The following is a 23,958-nucleotide window of genomic DNA, read 5'->3' as shown; positions in this document are numbered from 1 at the left end:
CACTGCAAAGCAAGCTAATATCAGTCACATTACCACCAAAGAGCCAGAGCCTGGGAAACTACAGGACAAGAGAGCGTGCGGGTGGCTTACCATTATCGTGGTAACAACAACTGTTCGGTTCTCCATGCCTGAAGTTTCATTGGGTAGTAATACTTCATTCTGAATCAGGACCAGTTTATCAGCATCGTTCCAGTAACCGATCTGGAGATAAGACATAATGTAATTAGGAATTTGAGTCTTAGGAAGAAGCTGAAAATAATTAAGGCAGACAGGGACATTTAAGGGTGTGTGTGTGTGTGTGTGTGTGTGTGTGTCATAGGACACACACTCATAGAAGTTATAAGGCAGTGGTAGCTGGCAGGAGCCTGATATGAGGCAGGGGATAACGTAATGTCCACAGTGGTTTGTAATCTGCAGGGCCTGCTGTGATTGATCTCCTCAAGGAACAAAATGCCTTCCTGTCCTGATGGGACCCCGCTGAGAGCTGGGAGGTGTGGCAGGGAGTCAAGATTGCTCTGCTTGCTGATCGATGGAGGCTCCCTTCCTCATGATCTCCCTCTTCATCACTCCTCTCCTTGGCTTTCAGTATGTTATATTATTGTACGTAATATTATATGTAATGTTTTGTATTTATTTACTCCTGTGTGTGACAGAGGAATGACTGGGTGTAGGCAATATGTATTCACAATAGCCTAGCTAACATTGGCATTTTACAGAGAGATCTGACCAATCAGCACAAATCTAGCCATGACAGGCCAATCAGAGTGAGTTATTCAGTGCCATTTTGAAAGCCCTGCCCCGGGGCCTGTATTCATTTCCACAAATGAGCCTCGGCATTTAGTAAACATGTAGCATCACACAGGACCTGCTAACTGCTGGGGTGGCGTGGTGTAAGACTGCAGTGACTGTGAACACTACAGATCTACATGTGCTTTGCCCTGACACCTGACAAACGTAGGTGGAATATGTTCATCAAAATCACCCTTAATCAGCAGGCCTGTTTAAATCACAAGAAATGATACTGAATAGTGCTCATATTCCAATGCTTCATATTTTCCCTTTAAGATAACAATTAGTGAATCAGTAAGTGTACTTAATTAAGCCACCCAATATGACATAACATGTGTGCACACAATAATTTGAATACTTAATCTGGAGGGGGAAATTGGGTATTCTATGGATAGGTCTGCTATGTGGGTCAGTCTCTCTCTCAGGTTGTTAATCTTAATTATTTAAGAAATGTAGTATTGGTTTTGACTTGCAGGTTGTTTACACCAGTTTGCAGTTAAAATTAGATCTTTTTTAGTAAAAAATTACTAAATGTGTCTTCTGTTCTTAGTTCCCTTCGGCTATGTTTCAGAAGGATAATGTGTTATTGGATAATTGCAGCCCTTGGTTGGATTCAGAGCTGTGACCCTCTAAATCTGATGAAACCCCACATGTTTAAGAGACATGCGGTTCAGTGGACAACTCACCCTTCTAGGCCCATTGTTTTTCAGTTCAAACACATCCATCGTGTAGTTGACTCTACGTCCATAGTGGTCAAACTGAACATTTCCTGTTAGCCCTTGGAGTCGCACCTAGACAACAGTGGCAGTAAGAACAGATTGAAAAATGAATGTTTCTATGTTGTGTTTGAACAATTTTGTCTATCACAGAACATAGATTGAATCACTGTCCATGTTTACATGCACACCATATTCCAAAGTCTAGTTAGAGTCATATTCCGATTATGCAGGGGGGCATTGGGCGGGGAGTATTGGTGCAATTATGGAATCTTTGGTTGCCCCCTCAAGACAGATGGCGCCCTATGCCTAGAACAAAATCCAACCTTACATGGAGTCTGTATATTCGGAATAAGGGCTTACCCGGGTTTTGCTTCGCAGAATAAGATGCTTACATGGGCAGTATCATAATCTGAATAGCCTACTTGAGTTTCCCGCAAAAGATTGAAATAATGATGTGTGTGTAGATGTGGTCATCCACACACGATGCAAGTAATTTAAAAATTGTTCATCTGAAAAAGCTCAAAAACAGCTTCAGGATTACTATCAGTAAGGCTGCTGGCTTCCTTACATCTTGCACAAATAATGGCACTAATGCATCAGCAGTGTGACTACATATAGCATTTCAGCGTTATCTGGTTGCAGCCTCCTCTCTGTTCTCTCATCCTTCCCTCTCCAACACCTCCCCTCTACTTCATCCACCCATTCGTTCTCTCATCCCGCTCAGCGCATCACCTGCTTGAGCGTGCGCTCCATGTCGATCCCCTGGTTCCAGGGGGCGGCTGGATTGGCCAGGCAGTCTCCTGCGTTCCCCCTGCGGGAGATGTCCACCTTCTGCCTGCGGAGGTTTCGGAAGGCCTCCGCCATCACCATCACTCCATCGTAGGTCAGCGCCGATGTGTACTGAGGACCAGGATAAGGATGGGAATACTGCAATGCTGTGCTAATGTGTGGAGACACACCACCTCCATTATGACATACCTTGTACTGGATGTTAGCTAACCACTAGACCAGTTTGAGTGCACTCCAATACTGGGAAATCTCACTTGAAAAAAGCACTTACTCAACTGCTAGAGCATACATAGAGCTTTGGGTTAGAGAATAATACCAGTCTGTAGGCAGTTATTACTATAATAAATGTCTGTGAATAAACTTGAATTTTTTCAAAGAGTACATAGATATTGAAGCTGGCTATTGTGTATAAATTTCTGTTATATAATGTATGTTATATAATTTTGTAATAATAATAATAATAATAATAATAATAATAATACCACCAGAGGATACAATATTTGAATATTGCTGAATACAGCTAAAAAGGCAGATGCCATTTCACATTTATTCTACATACAGTACAGTACATTATGTTAATAATACATTATATCAATTAATAATACATTTCAGCATTTCAGACATTATATTTTAATACGTACTTTTGTATGGTGCAGTGCATATTATGCTTTCTTGCTAACATTAATGTTACTCAACAAGTGCACTGGGGCACGCATATAAAAAAACTGTCATCCCCATTCCTACCACCACAAGCCTCTAAAATGGCTCGGCAGAAATAAGAACCTTCTTCACCAGCTAATATTCACTGCAATCACTCACAAACAGCAAGCAGCCTCAGGCCAGCATCATCAAGGCACAGAGAATCAGAGTAAACCAAATTATGTGGCAATAAAAACAGAACTATGACCTGCTGGGACACAAAAACACAAAACATCCTGAGTGCTATTGGACCCCCCCCCCCCCAAACAACAAAAAAACAAAACAAAACAAACAAAAAAAACTACACTGCAGCAAACTACTTGTCAACTGTAAAAGATATTAAATAAGGACAAATTCTGACAAGGTATAGATTCAGCAAGCATTGCTTGGCAAGATAGAGAAGCCAATACAAAAAAAAAAGAACACCATGGCCACTCAGGGCCTTCAAAGGATTTTTACAGCTGTATAATCTTTCTGATTCATTATTTTATTGTATTGTTTTCACCACTGTACTAGTTGCTTTTGTTTTTCAATAATACATTAAATTGTATTGTAATTTTATGTTGTATGTATGCAAATTGAAATTGAAAGCTATAATGAAATGTAAAGAAAAATTGAAAGAAAGTAAGCGAGAGAAAGAGGGCAAGAGGACAGGAGTGTATGCACAGGATTATCACTCCACAGAGCAGAGTGAGCGGAGAACAGCACAACGACTCTCAGGCCTGACTGTCGGAAAAAAAAAACAGATTACCAGGGTGAGGACATTGTGTATCCATCCTCCTATAGTTGTGCTCTTCTTAAAGATCTGGATTTAGACAAAATGGCCGCCTTTTCTGCTCACTGCATTGATAAAGGCACCATATGAATTACAGCAGACAGTACAGCATGGCTGGAGACTGGAGCGGAACGGGAGATAATAATGCAGAACCGAGGAAATCTCTCACACTGTTCCACAAAATGCAGCAAGACAATTGAAAGTGGCATTCGTAAGCCCTTGTGTTTTCTGGATGAGGGGTGAATCTCATAAGAGCGAGGCACACAACCAGCCGTTACTACGGCCATGTCGGTAACACTATCCATGCAGTAGACAGTGAAAGTGTACACTGACGTGCACATCACTTGCTGTGCATTGTGAGTCACTGTAGAGAAGAATCACCACGCTGAGTATGTATCAGAACGAACGTGTATGTAAAAAAATGGAGGTTAATTTGGCCCTCCGTTTGCACATGGCTCAGCCAGTACAGGCTCAGGGGTGCCATGAGATCCAGTCAACTACGCAGAGATGTCTGTGGCAGCATCACAACCCCGTTTTAATTATCAACATGGTGGGAGCTCATTTATCCCTCAGTGCCCCTGGGAATTGGTTTCATTACCCCCCACTCAGTGGAATCCCTTTTAAATCCCTGCACAGGACTGGTATGGGGCTCACAGGGCCACGAGGGAGGCTAAAGGCTTTGATTGGCCCGCTGATGCAGGACTGTGCTCGGCCGGCTTGCCACCGTGCCCATCTGCTGTCCACTGGGGGGGTAGCCACACGGCTAAAGACACAAAAAACATCACAAAAGGCACACTGTGTCTGCTACCCCTTTTGGAGCAAAACAGTAAGTCATCACTGCTATGATTTTGGACTGACTCAACTCGTCTGTGCCTATTTATGTAGTGAGTATATAGATTATTATTGACCTCTTTTATTGAACCTCTCTCTCTCTCTCGTGTGCTTGTGGACTTCCTGCCATTGCTGGTTCAGACTGGTCAGTGCCAGTCATCTCTGAGCCAGTTTGTGCGGGTAAACCCTCACAAGCTCCAGCACGCTGCATCCTGAAAAAGGTGGATGCAGCTGAATGTTGTTTGTTTTGTTGATATTGCATTGGCAACCAAACCAGTTAAACTCTATAGAACTGTGTGATGAAATTGGTTATGCTAAAATCAACACACCTATGGAAAGCCGCAACCATCTTAACATCTCAACAAATAGGTGAGAGATTTCTGCAGTGACATTTCAGTATCTATGCTACTGTTGCTATACAATGAAATGTTTAAATAGCACTTCAACAGCCATATCAAGGAAAGATAGATGGCTTAAATGATTCTTGCAAAATATCAGCCTTTCTGGAAATCACAGGCTAAATACAGCTCTCTTTTCCCCTTACATGTACATTCATTGCCTCTTCAGTGCCATTGTCTTTTCCACTATGACATCTTTAATCACGTTTTCATTCAGTGAAACTGGGTCAGCCTGTCACACTGATGTTTAAGACTGGGAGGATCTCATCTGAGACATACAGATGAGAGAGGTCGTATGTTTGACCCCCTTCCACACCTGACACCGCTGGTGCACACACATAAATTCAGAGCAGAAAACAATGACGATTTAAATCTGTGGGGGAGGTTAACCTCCTGAAATCCTGTACACCTAAATACAGTGCTGCTGTGAAGGTCTAGTTACTCTGAAGCAATCATAGTCCACCAACTTAAAAAATACATTTTATTGGTAATTGTGCTACCATAAAGAGTTCATTTTGTGATTTAGGTCTCATTCTTTGGACATTTCTTAGTGGATTTCATTATTAGAAAACCGAGGCATTTATGACCAGTGAAAGGTGAAAATAGACAGGACTCTCGGTGCCACTTCCCTGAAATTGATTAACTCCACCAACATAAATCAATAGCAGCAGCACCTGGAGAAATGAGCAGAATATGCCCTCATATATCCCAGCATGCACCATGTTCTTCTATATTACACAATCCTAAGGCACATTTCACTGTTTTATCTTTTGAACTGAGTGAGAGTGGTTGGCTTCCTAGACTTTTAGAATAAAATTGCTGTGGAGTGCTCTCACACAAGCTTCTAGAATCCCTTTGCTTAAGACCGTCCTCACTCAGAAACATATTCCAGTCTCCCATGTCACTCTAGATTGATTGCCATACGGTTGCAGTACCTTGGGTGGGGTGTCAGACCCCGGGTACTCTCTCTGGTCCAGCTTGTTCCAGCGTTGCATGAGCTTGATGACCATGGGTGTGCTGAAGTCCACCAGCTGGAAACCTGTCACATTGGCCCCACCGTGCATGAAGCGCTCCAGGGAAATGTCCTTAAACCCCTGCACCCAGCGGGACGCAAAGAGAGGAGGTAAGAGAAGTGTGAGATAAAGAGCCCAAAAGGTCTATAAAGAACCGTGATCCTCCCTATCTTTATTCATATCGCCTCTCCATGACCTCTTAATGACCTCATACATAACAGTCATTCCCAATATTCCCGAATATATATCTCACAATGTCTGTGGAGTCCGAAAATTAGATCCCTTGAAGAATCATCACATATTAACTAATAAAATCAAGGAGACAGGCATATGTTTCCTATGTTACAATAGGTTCACAACACTGACGCTAATAATAAGACCAAAGAGACAGGCCTCTTCTTCCTGTCTTAGTCACAGAGAGTTGAAGTGTTTTCTCTTGCCATCTCCTGACTGATAATCTGAATCTAATCAGCACGATGCTGTTGCTGTAAGTGCCCCATGCTCTCTGGCTGGTCAGGATGGATCTGACAGCACGGATTCTCCTCGCTCTGCTGCGCTAATGCCGCCAGCTCGCCGGCACACGCCCAGCCCAGCTCTGGGCGCCACAGAAATCTGCCCGCTAATCCGCTCGCAGTCGGCCAGAGGGGCGAGGAAGAGGAGAAACAGACAGCCAATTTGCTCACAGTCCGAAAGAGGAGGAAGAGCATGAAGGGGATAAAAAAAAGATTTCCTTACCAAGTTAGCCATGATGTAATGGTAGCCTTTGACATGCTTTCCGACGCTGACAATCTGAAAGAGAAAGAAAAAAGACGTCAAATGAAAATGGATTAGCGTGCTTAATCGCACAACTGCGCGGGGTGTCCTCTCCAAGTGTGATTAATTAGACTGCTGTGTCTCACAATGAATAAATGGTCAGCAATCAGTAGCAAATGAGGAAATATAGTCTCTGAGGGAACTGTGGGAAATAGCAGTTATAATTCAATAGACACAGAGCACACATGATTGCCCTCCTCAATAAAAATGTTTCAAAAGATAACAGCAGGCGGAACATTTTTGCTCGTCTTGGCTATAATTTTTAACATGCTTCCAAAAAATGACCAGCATAACTACTGAACATCCTACGCTGTAGCTACAGCAAGAGACATACTCCTTCAGAAAATGTCAGGATATTTTGATACGGGTTTCACACCTCAGTCTGTGTTCTTACATGCAGTTCAGGCTCTTGTCATTCTTTTCCCCTTGTTATTTTGAGCAAAAGACTACAAAAGCAGCAACAGACAGGAGGTGACACAATTCCTCTGCTATGCGATAGGCATAAGGCATGAGAAAAGAAAAGTGAGCTGCCTGCATTAGAATATAAATTTTGTATGTTCTCGCCTTGATCCTGTAAACAGCTGTGTGCTAAAGTTACATTCACGCCAAAGCTACACTGCAGAGCAGCGGAAGATTAGGGCCTCATTCTGGAAATCAAAGTAGTTCTACTGTAAACGCTACCCCCTGAAGGGGACCAAAGTTGGTTAGTAACTTAGACCAAGTGAACCTGTAACCTCTCTCTGGATTAAGGCAGAACATATTATTTGAATGGAAGAAATATATACAGCTCTCATAAGCCGTGTTTCCACCCAAAGTACCCGGAACTTTTAGTCCCAGTAACTACTTTTCAAGGAACTAAAATGTTCCTTCAGCCCATTGTTTTCTGCGTTTCCACCGCGGTCTAAAGTCCCGCGACGATTAGGCAAATTAGTCCGCTGACGTATGAAAAAGCGACGTCGTCGTCGGTCCATCTGTCCTATGATTTCTTCTGTAACTCCATACTGCCACCGACGTACGTTATTTTCCAATAACAGGACACCCTGGAGGGGTTTATTCCACTTATACAACTGGTTACCAGTAATGACTATATATGGTTACTTTAGTATTTATTGATTTTTATCCACTTAATCACCTGAAATTGAAATATTTTTCTGCGGCCGTTTGGGAATATTATTTTACCGTTGTCAAGCAAAACTCTCGTTGGTGGTTCGACTTGGACCGTTGTTATGCAACAAACAGGATATAACAGACCAATATACAGATTGTGACTGTTTTATATATCCTCTCAAACACATTATGTTTTTATGCGAACATTCACTTTCATGTCTTGACATCCGAGGTAACAGAATGCATTCACATTCCACAAATAACTGGTAACAACATTTATAGCAAAAAACGTCGTAAACAATTTTGGCAGTTGAATTGATTCATTCGACTCTCATCGTCATTTCCATACAATCGCAAAATGACAAGAATAAATAGAATGAAAACTAGGACTTGCGTGAAAATTTAAATTAATATTGCAGTGGTACAGCCACTGTTTGCTTTCATCTTTTAAAGTTACTGTTAGCGGAGCAGCTAAATACTTGAAACGTGCCCTGCAGATGCGAACCATGCACCATAAATTGAGTCCATATGTCTAGTCTTGCTAGTCTTTTTGTGGAATTGCAGAATCACAGAGTAAAATTGTAGCAGTTTGGAAAAGCAAAAGGGACGATTACTAGAATTACCCTGTTATTTTACCCTGACAAAAAGTGCGGATGGTGATTTTTTCCAGTTTGCTTTTAGGCTACTGTATCCCCAACGTAAATTACGCAGAACTACCGCATACCTCACATAGATGTCTCAAGCATTTTGAGTCAGTTATAACGGGCTAACAAAGAAAACCCGGATGAAAATATTCAGCAACCAAATTAAATCGTTTGAATGTTTCGGTACGTAATATGCTGTCCCAGCACGAATGCTTAATATTTTATAAAACAGACTTAATGCTAAAGCAAAAAAAGAACAGAAGAGCACACAAAATAATCCTCAATCTTAATTTCTCATCTGTAGATGTCGGCAGGCTATAACCAAAAGTAGGCTACTGCGCCGCATAACATAATATCTGAATTCAAGTTATTATTTTGAAATAATAAATTGGTTTGCGGCTGCAGATTTTTAAAAATGGCGATTGAAATAAAACGCTGCGAGTACTCGACCAATCAGAAATGTTCAGCGCTTGCGCCCCACCCCAAAAGTTCCTGTACTTTTCGAAAGTACTACCCCCCGAGCAGGGACTTTTTTGGGAACTTAATTTAGACCCTGGTTCCTGCGGTGGAAACGCAGTGAATTCCTCAAAAGGTTCCTAGTTCCTGGGGACAGTTCCTGCGGTGGAAACGCGGCTATAATAACCCATAGTAGGTACCAGGACCTTTCCATTTAAAACTACATTGAGACACCACAGAAAAAAGTGCTGACAATGCTTCATAACAAACACATTCTGAGATATTTTACAGTGCTACCCATGTATATTATTGACTTGCTGACATATTTCTAATGATTGTTATTTAATTTGACGGACAATTAATTTCTTTGGTAAAATGGCAGAAGAATTAAATACATAAGGCACACAGTCAGTTTTAGAGTCATGTTTCAATAAAAACAAGTAACCACTATGCAACAAACATGTGCAATGCACAAATTGTTGGAAATGAACTCCAGTTAGCTGTGAAGCAGTCCACTCCTGCGTTTTCTGACATGGACAATATTTATGCTGTATGTCCTACAACATGCCGTCATATTGCTTCACCTGTTCTAGCATGTTCTGAAGTCTCTCTGCTTCCAGGTCTATGACAAACTTCTTTTCCTGACGCCGGTCAAGGTCCTCTAGGAGGCGCCGGTAGTTGGCATCGGTGAAGCTCTCCACACAGATGGCGCTGACCTGCCAGCCATTCTGTCCTGCCTTTTCCATGATGGCCTGGAGTATCGCGTATCCTGAAAACAGACACACACACAGACACACACATACACATGCACGCACACACACATAAAGACACACACACAGCGCATAAGATAAGATGATTGCATTGATCACACATGTCCCCAGTCTATTTTTGCACACAAAAATTCATTTGTCACAAAAGGCAAGGCTGGGTTACTGCAAAATAGCAAAGAAATCAGATTGTGGTTTGATTGATTAGGAGGGAAAGTCACATGGCAAACATATGTGGTACGGCCCTTGCATAAAAAAGGCATGAAAATCTGCTATTTTATTAAGGCTTTCATCATTGCTAAATCTCGAGTGGTTGTCTGTCCATTCTGTTGAACCAAAAGGACCAATGTTCAACTCCTTGAAATTATAGCAACATTACTTACTTAACCAGAGTACATATCGTACAAACATGTCAGAACCCATGGGACAAAAATTATGGAAGCTGCATACTTCTGAGTACAATAAAGAAGTTAATACAATTATTTTACTTGGAATTGCATACAAATAATGGAATACCAATGAAGTTGTCTCTGAATCCAGTTCAATTTAGTAACACACTCCCTCTATATAATATCACCCCATACCCCATTTCCTGGCTCTCATCCACCCTCACATTTCCATTGCCATATGCACCTTTATTCCTCTGTCTGCTGCTCTGTATACCTACATCTACATTCCTCCACTCCCCCGCGTCCCACATCCTGTCTCTGCGCCCCTGTGGTTCCCTCATCTGTGGCTCCCCCACCGCTCAGCCAGCCTGAGGCCAAGTGGAACAGATGTCCCTCTTAAACGGCCTTTCATGCTCGCCATCAGAGTCTGGCAGTCTCCTCCTCCCACCCCTCCTCCCGCTCCTGCTCCTCCTCCTGCTCCTGCTGCTGTTTAAGGCAGGTCCTCTGTCATCATGACCCACAGTCCGAAGGCAAGGACTGAGGTGCAGGACGAAGGGCAGCACAGAGGGCAGGACGGAGGACCGCAACATGGATGACTGCAGAAGATTCAGACTCACATGACAACAAAGAAACCCACTGTGTGCTGGGGGCTTCTAGATAACCGATACTTCTCAGAGGCTTTGATGAGTTCGCAGACAGGAATTACAAGGTAAAGTCCAGACTGATTTTAACAAGGACATGTGACCTGATTGATCTGGATTTCCCCACTAACTCACTGCTCATCAAAGCCACCTGCACTGTGTTGAGCTGCAAATCCCATTGCTTTGTCCAGGTATTTGACATATGTCCTTTTTAAACTGCTTCTGCCGCTTTCGTTAGCTGAATTACAACAGTTTGAGTTGAGAAAGTAGCAAAACACTGGCAGAGAGATGAAACTGAAAATGTACCTGCCATAATTGTCTGGGTTAATAAGTGTGGTATATTACAGTGGATTTTTGTAATTGCCCATAGGAACCAAAAACGGTACAAAAGATCCTAAGTCTTAATGTGTTGAAATGTCTTCTGTAATGCAGCATCTCTACATGGCCAGCAGCCTGTCTTCTATTGCAAAGGGAAGTGATGGAATTCACAAGCCATGGCGGTCCTTAATTGCATTCCACGGTATGTCTGAATTCCACTCATCACTGTAGGATGCAATGGTGTCCTCTGAACTCCCTGACAGAATGACAGCCTGTATTACCATATCAGCATGTCTTGTGTCTGTACTTGTAAAGAGGGAATAAAGGAGCTCACATAAGAAGCATGATGCATTCCCTCCTCCCATCTGAGGGTTCAGACACACACACACACACACACACACACACACACACACAAACTGCTATCAACTAAATGCTAACTATCAATTGAACAGGAAAGTTATTTTCAGTATTAAAATAGCTAATTATTCCTTTATTATTTCCACGTGTGTCAAAGTAGAAAACTCTAAGGATCTGAGTAAATCATTTGCTGTTACAAAATAAATGCAAAAGGTTTATGAAAAAAAATTACAACATTACTTTATTGAACTATCTGACTATAATGAACAGAACTGTGTTTCAATGCCATTCATTTATCAATTTGTTGTATTCCTGCCTCATGCCCAATGCATGCTGGGATAGGCTCCAGCACCCCCCACGACCCTGCCCAGGATAAGTGGGTATAGATAATGGATGGATGTAAACAAATCTTCACTGAAACAATATATAATATACTCAAAAAAGTTTTGAGAAAATTATACTGGCTAAATATTAATTAAACTTGCTTATCTGTAAACCTTAACATTCACAGTCAAATAAGTAAAGTTTACTTAATTATTGTCTGTTTTAAATTAATATTTACTCTGTTGTATGTTGTCAAATTTTGTAAAGCTGACTTAATTTCTTGAATGATATGGGTGATATTATATAGGGGGAATGTGTTACTAAATTGAACTGGATTCAAAACCCAGTAGCACAATGGCACTGGTTGCCATACAACCTCATACTTGCTCTGTCGACTCTTTAGCAAGCTAGCTAACGTTAAACTCGGTCAAAATGCCAAGAACGAAACTGTCTGAGTGTGGTTGTATTTTACTCAAATGGATGCAAATAATATGGAACTTTCCTTTGCAATAAAAACAACTTTCTTTAATGTCATCGTTTGCTCATTATTTTAAAGAAGATCTATTGGTTCAGATTTCAAAAGTATTGTTTTAGCGCGGTATCATCAAAACGTAAACAATACCCAACCCTAGTCATAAAGCCATATTATGTGGGGTTTGCATGCGAAATGATCCATAAAATCAATAGTTTTGGCAATTATTATTTAGAAAGCAAGCTTACACAACTTTTACATTGCATCTATTTATACAGCTGGATATATACTGAAGCAGGTTAAGTACCTTGCTCAAGGGTACAACAGCAGTGTCCTACCCCAGAATCAAACCTGTGGCCTTTAGGTTACAAGGCCAGTTCCTTACCCACTATACTACACTACCACCCAAGGTAGCTATATCCTCTCAAAGTCTAGGCCTAACACCTCAAACAATTAAAGAAGAAGCTTTTTTCCTAAAAATCCTAAACATCTCCAACATATTCCCAGGGACCCATTTCAAAAGATGTGGGATTTAAATCCATGTGCACATGGTGGTATTACAATAATATTTTTTCATCCCAGCTTCACACACTGGTGTCATAAGTTACATGATAAATAAAAGTTATGTAGTCACACTCCTCGCTCTCACCACCTCTACCATACAGATGATGTCACGCAGACACTACCCACATCATGCACACTTCAGTCCCACTTGCCTCAGTCATGCATTTTTGAGAATCATAATCCCGAAACATTTCTATGTACATAATTAACGCACCCTTCGGTTTCCACATTAAAATGTTAACTGCAAATGACTCAAATATTAGAAAAAAATACATAGCTGATGTCTTGCTCTTGATAAATATTTGATAAATTTTTCTTTTGCTTCAGGCAACACCACAGGACAACATCAAATCAAAATTGCATCCTTCCCTAATCACAGCACGAACACCATTCTCTTTAAATGGTGTCCATTAGGGGGCAGTAGTGTTCCACAGGGGCTTCGTAGAACGCGGTGAACCACATACAATGTAACTTCCCCAATCCTGAGGACACCTAACCTTTAAAACCCAAAAACCATTCATCATTGTGTGCCTCAGTTTTTCTGTTTTTATGAACCATTCTCCAGAAGGGCTTTCACACTCCACCAGCCTCAAAACCTTCTCATTGCCCTCTGTGTAGCCATGAGCAAAATACTCTCAAACCTAATCTCTATGGTAATGTGAGGATTAATGAGATGGCCACATGCACTTGGATACACATATGTGCACATGCACAAGCCCCATTATACTCTGTTGTTAATGCGTTGTCTTAGAGTGTACTCATTGTCTATGTCCTTTGCATGCTGTTATGGAACATTCAATGGCTGCCGAGTGCTCCTTTGAAGCATTGATATTAGAGGGTCAGATGAAATGTGAAATATGTAAGTGTGTTTCAGCATTGTCAGCTGAGTGAATAATTAAGATAATATACCGTAATCGTATGTGTGGATTTTCCTTCAAGCACAACCTGTCCCCAGACCCCAGCCATGGAATGGAACAGAGAAACATAAGAAGAGCTGAGTCTTCAGGTGCAGTGGGGTGCTCTACTACAGTGAGCCAGGGAGGTGGACATCAGCTGCTCCCATTGTTCTATTCAGATCCATCTGATTTATGTGAGACGTGGGGGGAGGGGGGGGGGGGGGGGGCGGTGGTTGGCAGTATCCGGCTGGGAAACCCAACCAACCCAAGTCTGCAACACCCAGTTCAGGCCTTGGTCAACAAAAGGAGAAAAGTTGAATAAGAGACCCAGTTCTGATGTTTGCTCTGGTATTTTCAGATCTCACTCATTGCATAGAAATTCCCTCATCTGTTAGAAGTATGGTAATCCTTCCATAGCTGTAGGGCTGTTTCATCCTATGTAGGTTGGGGGCTTAGTCATTCCACTGTTAGCTGTAGAGTTATTTTAGCAGTTTGAAGTCAAGTTATCCCCTTCAGTGTGGTTATTCATTGTTCTGTTACCCCTATGGTATTCCCTCCATTAGTTGTGTTGTAATGCCCTACAGTTACTGTTATCTGTTACTTCTTTCAGGTGTTAGTACTGCAGCTGTTCTTCTCTCTTAGCAGTGTGTCTACCTCCTCCTCTGTGTATGTGTGTGTGTCTGTGTATGTGTGTGTGTGTGTGTGTGTGTGTTTTTTTGTGTGTTTTTCACACACACACACACACAGTAGAAGGTGTCAAACAGAGAACAGCAGCCGCAGGGCTCAAACATACAGCCAAGGGGTCCTTGAAACACAAAGGTCTGAGATGAGCAAGGCAATGTGTTAGTGTAACAGGGTCTGGTGGACCTCCAACAAGTCCCAACTGGACATTTTATCAGTAATAACATTCAGGTGTGTTTGTTGATGCGTCTGGTGAAATTCTACCAATTCTGTGCAGAAATATAATTGTTCTCCAGATATTTATGAGCAACAGATTGAATATACTTACTCACCTAACACACACATGCGCACACACACACAAATGCAAGCACACATACACATATGAACGTACCCATACACAAACACTTAAATAAAAGTCGGCCATATTAAGTCAGTTTAACCAAGATTTGCCTAAGGCAAACATGCTTCATTCATTTCTTTATTTTAATCAACTAATTTTGTTGAGAACCTAGTTTGGTTTAGTGACGTCCTAACCCAAGGGAAGCCACCCCACCCGCCCCATTCCACATGTGGCATTTTAAACGCATTTTTAAATAAAAACTATCTCTATGAGTAAAGTTTGCTTTGTGGCACATGCGTTGCCCAACAGTGTGAACTTCAACATTATCCCATTGATTACCATTGTATAAACCACTTCCTTTTTGCTTTCAGCCAGTGTTGCATAAACATTCCTGTGACCCAGATCCATTGGAGCACATAAAGATGTCATAGACAAAAACCATGAGGTATTCATTTTCCAAACGTTCGTACCCAGCTGCACAATTCATTGCACTCTCGACAGACTACCAGACTGTGTCTACCCTGCCCACCACTGGCCTCGTTGGGAAGAGAGCAGCCCTTACCCCGGTCGGTGTCATAGAGGAAAACAAAGCGGTTCCAGTCGTAGTGGTCGAGCAGGCTGAGGAGAGCGCCCCGTATGGAGGGCCGCAGCTGCAGGACGAACTGGCTCTCGCCCTCCGTGGGAAAGCTGGGTGTGATGAGCGAGATGTGCAGTGCATTGCAGAAGGAAGTCAGGGTGTGCACGGAGCGCTTGTCATATAGGCCAAAGATGGCGAAGACCCCACGTGAGTACTGCGAGCAGACTGCAGAGAGAGAAGGAGAGAGAGAGAGAGAGGGGGAGAGAGATCATAAAGTAGATGTAGAACAGTGCAGGAAACAATGGCACAGTGAGGCATATAATTAACAGCATTTTAACAAACAATTAAGCAATAAAACTCAATGGTTTGGTTACTATTTATCACTTAATCCTATGAGATATGCTCTCATTAAAAATGAAAACACTTAGTGTTATTTAAGAGGTGTAAGTATTTACAAGGGCAAATGATGGGAAACGATACCACAATTTCATGGTGTCCTCCACTATGTACATACATCCCGTGACCAGATAATCATATGCCAAGCATGTACTGCAATGATCTCTCACAAAGAAATATACTAAATGTTTTGCTGAGCTTCAATGTTGCCTAAATATAATATTCAGTTATTGATGGAAAGGGAAAGGATTATAGCTCTCTGGGAAAGGTAGGAGGAGAAATATTCAAAAAATATTCAAAAAAGGCTCATACTAGTGTAAAACATCAGTATACACTGTGAATAACTCCCTCCAATACCCTTTTCACTGTGATACATCACTTTTCTCATTACAGTGCACTGTATGTGTACCACATGTAGTGTGAAGAAACATAATGACCTCTGTGTACATAAATGTTCCAAAACATTCTCTGCTTTCATTTGTTTTGTTTGAAGCGGTTTTAATGGGAGAACCACCAGATTGCTCTGTTGAAGGAACTTGCTCATTATATAGCAGTACTGCCTTTGAGCTGATACTGTGACTGTCTGCTTTTAGAACAAACTCAAATATTCTGATGTGTAGTTACACTAGCTTTGTGGCACTCCTGCATAATGAATCCTGCACACTGAACTGCTCAGAGATAAAGAAGATAAAGAGATAAGTAGAAAATCCTTCTTCTTGAGAATGGCATCACTTCTGCATTTCAATATCATGGGTGCTTTTCCTGGTTTGAACAGCTTAAATTCCATGTTGTGAAAAAGAGAGTCCATAATTGTGTCTACAGTTTATTTCAAGAGTTGAGGCTTCCTTTTCAAAAGTAATTCTTCCCCTACAAAATGACAGATCAGTGCCAGTGATCAAAGTAGTAGTACAGATCTTTTTGTAGTTACTGTAGTTTTGAGTAGCATAGAGTATTGGCAATCTGTATTCCTGATATACAGTACTCTCTATTCCTCAGTGGCAATGCACTGCAGATGCGAACTGCACATGTCTTAATTAACATAATATTGAGGCAATCTTATGTTAACTCTTGTAGCCTATGGTAGGCTATCTGAGCCAATGGTTACAGGCCATGATTACTACTTTTCCATCCAGCTTCACACATTTGCCTGCGACACAGTTCTGGAGCTGTGGAACTAATTTGGTTAAAAATTAAATAATCTTGGGCCACACATAACAGACATATTGGCCTACTCTGTGTATGAAGTGATTTGGTCCTTACTGAGTACATGATCCATGCCCAAAAACACAAATTAAACCCCAGCTTCTTATTTGCAGCTCTGAAATTCTCATATGGTCAATGGCAAGATCGGGGCAGCTTTCAGAGAGTGTAGTCCATTTGGCCCAGTCATACCAATCTACTACTTGAAAAGGGGTCCTCCCTTATTTAGCCAGTCTATATCAAGTCACTTTGTATACTGTTACATGGATGGTCGTTTGGCGCATTTTACAATGAACTTTGGTGATGAGACTCAAACTTGTGCAACCCAAGTGGGGTGTTTTATTTTTTTTAAAAAGTGCCCCCAACTATTATACCAACATTTATATACATATGCAAAATAAAAGAATCAGCACATGAATTATACCCACCTACTGCCAGCCACACTACTGACAGCAAATTACCTGCACGTATACTACACATTATCCGGACTATACCATTTCCATTCAATATTCACTTATCTCAGAAGAAAAGTATGTTTTTTACACATAAGAATCATTATACATATATTATCAGTTGCTACTTTGTATCTAATAATCACATATCTAATTGGTACGAAAAAAATATTACCGAATACACTTTATGGCCTTCCCCCGTCTAAAATAGCCAATTATTCTTGTCCAGCGCTTCCAATAAAATTGCACAGAATCGTGACGTTCGGATTACGTCATTCAAGTTTGAACATGGAACAAACTGGATAAACAACGGTAAGTAGCAACTCCTAACATTGCTTTTATTGAACATGTTATACTAAAATGAATATATTTAATGTTTGAAACCAGATGTGTATGCTTAAGTCATTTGCAGTACATTATGGTGGTGAACGGATGTCAACTCAAACACATTCGCTACTGAACAAACCGGCAAACATAAATGGTGCGCACTACATTTATGAAAGCGGCGTACTCGCGCCAAACAACCGCTAGCATAAGCAGATACGCGGTTAAAACCCGATCGTTTTTAAAAAATAGTGTCCTGGCAGGAACTGAGGGTTCGCTCCGTTACGTATACAGAACTGTTTTCATTTATATATTGTGTATAATGTGTGGCCCAAGACCGTCTGACCCTTTCAAAACTGAGCTAAATTAACCCGGAGACCCATTTTCGGCAGCGCTTTCGGTCCAGGCTGGAAATAGACTGGTTGAACAGGGGAGGACCCACTCTTTAAGCATCATGACAGACCCAAAACAAATTATGTGGGCAAACATTTCACTTAAAACCTCGTTTTTTGGTAATTAATTCCCTTGATTTCTACACTGGGAGGCTTAATTAATTCTTGGTATTATTTCCAAAATCCTCAAAAGACAGGAAATTAAATGGGCCACCCCTAATGCTAATATCAGCCTGCTCTCCATCAAGGTGTATCAGCACAGAACATTTGGAGTTGTCAGTTGAAAATTAGATTCATATCCTTAAGAAATGAATATACACTCTACACTATAAGATACATCTCAAGTGATCACACTAGTTTAAAAATTGTATGCTGTATAGTTAAAAAAACTGCACGCCATGGATGCAGTTTGTGGACTGAAAGAGTGATACAACTAGTGGCGATTGGTGAGCTGAAAATCGGTGAGGCCGGAAACTTACCTTAAACTGATTATTGGTTTCACTAATTTCCTTGATTATCAATACAGCGATTACAAAATACTCAGTACCATCAGATGCAGCCAGCTCTCCTCAATTAGCATTTAGCGAGTAATAAAATGATTTTTATTTGCATTGCAAAATTGTGCACATTTTATAAACATTATTTGTGGATACATGTAGACCTCTTCCGTCTCCGCACTCATTTCTTAGAAATTTTTCATGGTGAAAATCTGCGATGAAAATCTTTACAATCTTGAAGTGCAGGTTTTGTTATTCCTGGTTATACTGAAAGATAGCGCAGTAGTTAACAGTAGTATTTTTTTTTCATTAAGTGTACAGTGATTAAAACAGATTTTTAAAAATTGAATTTATCTTTTAATCTCCCTAATACTATTTGAAGAAGTGTGAGTTACTTGTCATTTGAGTAGTCAGATCATTGGCACGCTTGTTAATCATGGGAAATGAATGAAAACAGGTTGAGACAAATGATTATTTTAAAGGAAAGTTTTCAGCCTGGCCAATTTTCTGCTCACCAACCGCTACTGAATACAGCATCATATGTTTTCCAAAATAGGGCATTTTGAAAATGAAACATGTTTTACAAACGTACCAAATCTGGTAGTCTATTGCCAATACACTGTTCAGAGCACCTACTCTAAGAGTATGAATTAGTCTCGAGAGAAGGTTTGAATCTTAAGCAATCTGTCCAATGGCAAGCACATGCTGTTAAAGTACAGCAGACATATAGCTAGTTGTCATAGCTCTGTGCTGATACACCTTGATGGAGAGCAGGCTGATGTTAGTGTTATGACTGATGAGTCTAATTTCCTGCCTTTTCAGGCTTTTGGCAAACGCACACATTTCACTTGAAACATAGTTTGTTTGTGATTAATTAACATACATGCCCGAAATAGCAGCTTTGGCACTAGCATAAAATACTGCAAAACTTGGTGCCGGTGTCAAAATTAATCCGGCGAGCTACATCATTAAGATGACGCCTAAAAAGACATTGCCAAACATTGCGATGGATGAACTGTGAAAATCCCACACATGATCGTGACTGGCCTTAAGCATTTGGAGAGGGTTGCATAATAGGAGTGCATTCTAGACATGACACAGGTGTGAATGACTGTATATTTTATGACTCTTTCAAATCTATTGATGCAGTTTGCATCATAGAATCACGCTTTTTCATTTCTGTCTAATAGGAATAGGCAGTTAAAAGGAAAACTGCAAATACCGACTTATAAGAAAAGATTTGTGCATATACCGCATGGAGAGAAGACCATTGTTGGTCTTAGAGCATTTGAACATTTCATACCCACTAATGCCCCCCCCCCCCCCCCCCCCCCCCCCACACACACACACACCACAAAATCCCAGGAGCAATTCACATGGCTGACCCTCCTCCATTTTCTACATCTGCTCTTGTCCCAGGGGGGACCCTTACCCTACATTGGTGCCTGTCTCCACTGAAGCAGGAAGGAGTCCCCCTTAGGAGCATTCAGTGGGGAGGGGGTAGCGGTCGGGGGGATGGGGTAGTTATTGGATGTCTCTATGGAAACTCCCGTCCACACTGATCAGTCTTCACTTGCATTAAGCACACACTCAGAAACTGCAGATTATCCTTTTCATAGCTACTCATTTTGTGAAAGAGGACATGTGTCAGAGGTGAAGCTCTACATGTCATTCAATGGGAGAACCAGAGACGCATCCCACAGAGTCTGTCCAGACACCTGAAATGACCCATGCACAGAACAGTATCACAGTATCACAGCAACACCTGAGAGAATCCCACAGAGCCTCTTCCCACAGGCACCTGAGAGGCTCCGGCCTGGTTCACCAGCTGCTTACTATGAGATGATCAGCATAGGGACAGAGTGAGGCTGTACTGAAACACTTTACCCATCTGAACAGGAACATTATGCCTATGCAAAGATGCTGTGAGCCTGATGTCTCGTAGCCTTTGCCAACACAGGTCTGAGAATGAAATACTGTCCTGGGCCTTGCTGTATTGCGTAAGAGTCCATTTTATGTTGCACTAAACCAGCTATGACCCTTTAAACAACATCCACAACATTCCACTCAAATGAGCATGCAGGTCAACTAGTAATTCTGCTCTGTTCACAATCAATACATATGTGTGGGCCACTTTACATTCGCCACCCACTTTTTTTTGGCTCTGCATTGCAAGCTGGAGACCCCTGCCAATCTGGACTCCATCTTGCCCTCTCATATTGGCTCAAGGTACAGCAACCCTGTTGAACCCCTGCATAAGGTTGCTCACCCTAATGATTCCAGTAAGAATTAATGTGTATAAATGGGTCACAGAATGTGAAACTGTGAAACCTATATGTTATGGTAATTTGAGAACCAGAGCTATGTCGTCTTGGGCAGGAGGTGCCGTTAAGCTTTCCACATGACCGATGCTGACAGTTTGAGTCTTGGTCTGCATGAGTTACTCTACCCTCACACCACTGGGAATATATGGGTTTAAGCCCCCCCACTCACTTCACCCCATGCCTCACCTTACATACCAAAAAGATGAAGTCATCACTGACATGTCACTATGGATCATGGAAGGTTGAAAATTTGTATTCCAGTGTTCGCTAAGAGAGTCTAGAAATGACTGTGTTGTGATCTTCCTATAAGCCTACTGGGAATATGAGCATCAGCTGCCTTCTGCATGTGGAGCAGAGCTGTAGCAGACATGGGTGAGTTAGAACAGGGTCTTGCTGATTTAGGCTACTTCAGTCATTCATGTTAGGAGGAACATGCTGAAAGCCTTTTTCCTGTACAGAACTACCTTCCTAGTCAGATTTAAGAAAAAAACCTGCTCCCCTTGTTGCGCATCAAGGAAGTACTTTTTTTTTCCGCCAAAAAATAAAAACCATCACAATGTTAGTTACATAACCTGAGCTGTCTGCTGAGGAAAACTGGATCATTGGTCTATGAGTAATTTGCTGCCTGTCAGGACCACAGATGCTTCTAATTTTGATATTCATTACACTTCACTTGCAGCACATTAGTGATCATGATTTTTGAGTGGTGAGAAATACCAACGATGACAACAAAATGGTTGTTTTCTTCTTTCAACAGAACTAGTTGTCTCTTAACTGTAAAAATACTCAGATCATTGTGGATTTACACTAGGCCAGATATATTTATATATTCACATATTGATTTTTAAAACAAACCATGTCTTTTCAATCAAGCAAAATTAATGGCACTAAATAAGCATATCTTTTTTAAGGGAGAAATGACTGCTTTTAATTTCTCTTTAAAGGCATTATTGACTGCAATCAGATGTTTCTGCTTTAACAGAATATTGACAGTTCAGTGAAATACTGAACACTGCAGAGATGACTGAAACAACTCCCTCTTAGAAAAGGAATTCCTTAGAGGATGTATCCAAATTTCCCTGAAAACAGCACGTGCATTGACGTATTGACGTGGCAAGTCTTTATTCTCTTCCATCCCAAGGAAGACCATCTTTATCGTCAGGATTCTCTTTGGATCTTTCCACAGCAAGAAAAGAGCAACATCCATGAAAACGTGTCAGCCAGATGAAATGAGGGCACACATAACTCGCAGACATCCCTGAGGACAGACAGCCAATATAAAATGGAAAAAAAGACCAAAAAAAAAAAGCCAGGAGATGAGGACAGCCCAAAGTATCAGCATGCAGATAACACAGGAGAATACATGATATCCATATAGTTCACTTTCTGCTTTTTTATTATTCCAGTTTTTGTGCATGCCACTTGAGACAGTTTCCTATAGGCACATTAATACATCACTAAATGGGCCCTTCGGAGAGTAGAGTTTGCAACAGTTGAGAACTCGGAAGGAAGTATTTTCATGGTATGACTACTGAAAGTATGTTTTTAATTGTGAATACATGCACTCAAGTTAATGTGTTCATATGTACAACCTCCAGAAACAAAACATTGCTGCACGTTGCCTTTTGTTTCATTATTTTCTTGCTGTAAAACACAATGCACGAATGCCCACAGATCCACAATTGTAAAGCCAGCTGGACATAAAAATGATCATTGATTGCACATAAAACTGGATAATTGAGAACACACTAAAACCGAAAATAACATCAAAGTGCCAAAAACTGAAATATGAAGCAAAATTTTAAATGAAGAGAAACACAAAACCTCATCATTGGGGAAATATTACTGTGTAATTACAAATACACAGGGAAGCAGAAGTGTTGAGCTTATGACAAAGAAGATGTATAAAAATACAGGCAGTGAGAGACAGTTTCTCTGGCACAGTTTATCCCTCTACTCTGGACTGTGTGTCCTCATGGAGTCTGGCCCGATTCTGATGCTCTGCATTCAGGCAGTGCCTCACAGATAGGCCTTATAGGAAGGCCTCTCTCTCTCTCTTTCTCCCCCCCCCATCTGTCTCCTCTTTGCTCCCTTCAATTACATTCTCATTGCTTTATTGGCACAAACAGCATGTAAATGATGCCAGTGATTATATAAGGAATTGTAAATATTCTGTTGTGCCTTCTCTTTGGGGTGGATTGTTATTTTTGTGTTACCCAGGAGTCTTCTTTATGTTTTATAGTCACTCATTAATCATTTTCCCCCTAAAACTACACTGTGGAGCTTGGCAGGGAAATCACAGAACATCTTCTCTACTTTACTCAACACTTATGAGAGGCAAACACTTAAAATGGCACAACCTCGCTGGCAAAACTGTCCTCCACTCCAGTCAGAGCCCTCGAAGGAAAGTCCGTCTACATTCTTCTCTATGACTACAGACTGAATGGCTGACTATTGTGGCCAGTGGTAGACTCAATACCCAAACAGGGATGACCTACATACAGTACTGCTGTGGCACAACCACCCCCACCCCACAACACACACAATTTCTCCTGCTCCCTGTCAGGTAGAGCCATTCATTCTCACCTCATCTGACTCACAGCTTAGATCACAAAGCATCCTCCAAAATGGGAGCTGTAGTTTCAGAGTGCAGGGCCCAAAAAAACTAAAATCTGAATATTAGCAAATTTGGAGACGGATCAATGACAATTATAATTTCTCAATTATCTAATGTCATCTGAGGCTCACAGGTATCAGTTTCTTTGGAAGTATCTTAAAAATGCAACAAATGTGGAATTTTAAAATGTTTTATATGTCTAGGTACAGAGACAAGTAGGCTACTCTGTTGAAGTCTGCTGTGCCTGTGTACTCACATTGGTACTGTAGCTATAAAAGTAGAATATTTTGCTCAATGCTTTGGTAACATTGGTAGAATGTTGTATATGATGCACCCAGTGTTATATATATTGGTTTTTGAAAAGCTTGGCATGCATATAACAACGCAGTATCAAGTG

The 23,958-nt window shown here is 41.2% G+C and overlaps 1 protein-coding gene across 8 annotated transcripts in view; it reads right to left on the bottom strand.

The window, feature by feature from the left end:
- The window catches only part of LOC118235738 (glutamate receptor 4-like), a 70,253-nt gene that overhangs the window by 26,039 nt on the left and 20,256 nt on the right, over window positions 1-23,958 (bottom strand). For all 8 annotated transcript variants that reach the window (XR_004766909.1, XR_004766910.1, XM_035433472.1 and 5 more), the window contains exons 3-9: window positions 15,345-15,584; window positions 9,618-9,802; window positions 6,749-6,802; window positions 5,936-6,094; window positions 2,241-2,408; window positions 1,476-1,580; window positions 91-201 (exon numbers count right to left, since the gene is read on the bottom strand). Coding sequence is in view for 6 of the 8 variants with exons in the window: in XM_035433472.1 (XP_035289363.1) it covers window positions 91-201; window positions 1,476-1,580; window positions 2,241-2,408; window positions 5,936-6,094; window positions 6,749-6,802; window positions 9,618-9,802; window positions 15,345-15,584 (1,022 nt within the window). In the remaining 2 variants the exon portion in view is untranslated. The remainder of the gene's footprint in view (window positions 1-90; window positions 202-1,475; window positions 1,581-2,240; window positions 2,409-5,935; window positions 6,095-6,748; window positions 6,803-9,617; window positions 9,803-15,344; window positions 15,585-23,958) is intronic.

Source organism: Anguilla anguilla, chromosome 9 (assembly GCF_013347855.1).
Source record: "Anguilla anguilla isolate fAngAng1 chromosome 9, fAngAng1.pri, whole genome shotgun sequence".
Taxonomy (NCBI): domain Eukaryota; kingdom Metazoa; phylum Chordata; class Actinopteri; order Anguilliformes; family Anguillidae; genus Anguilla; species Anguilla anguilla.
Note: the sequence above shows the minus strand (reverse complement) of the source record. Positions and strands in the feature narration are given on the sequence as shown.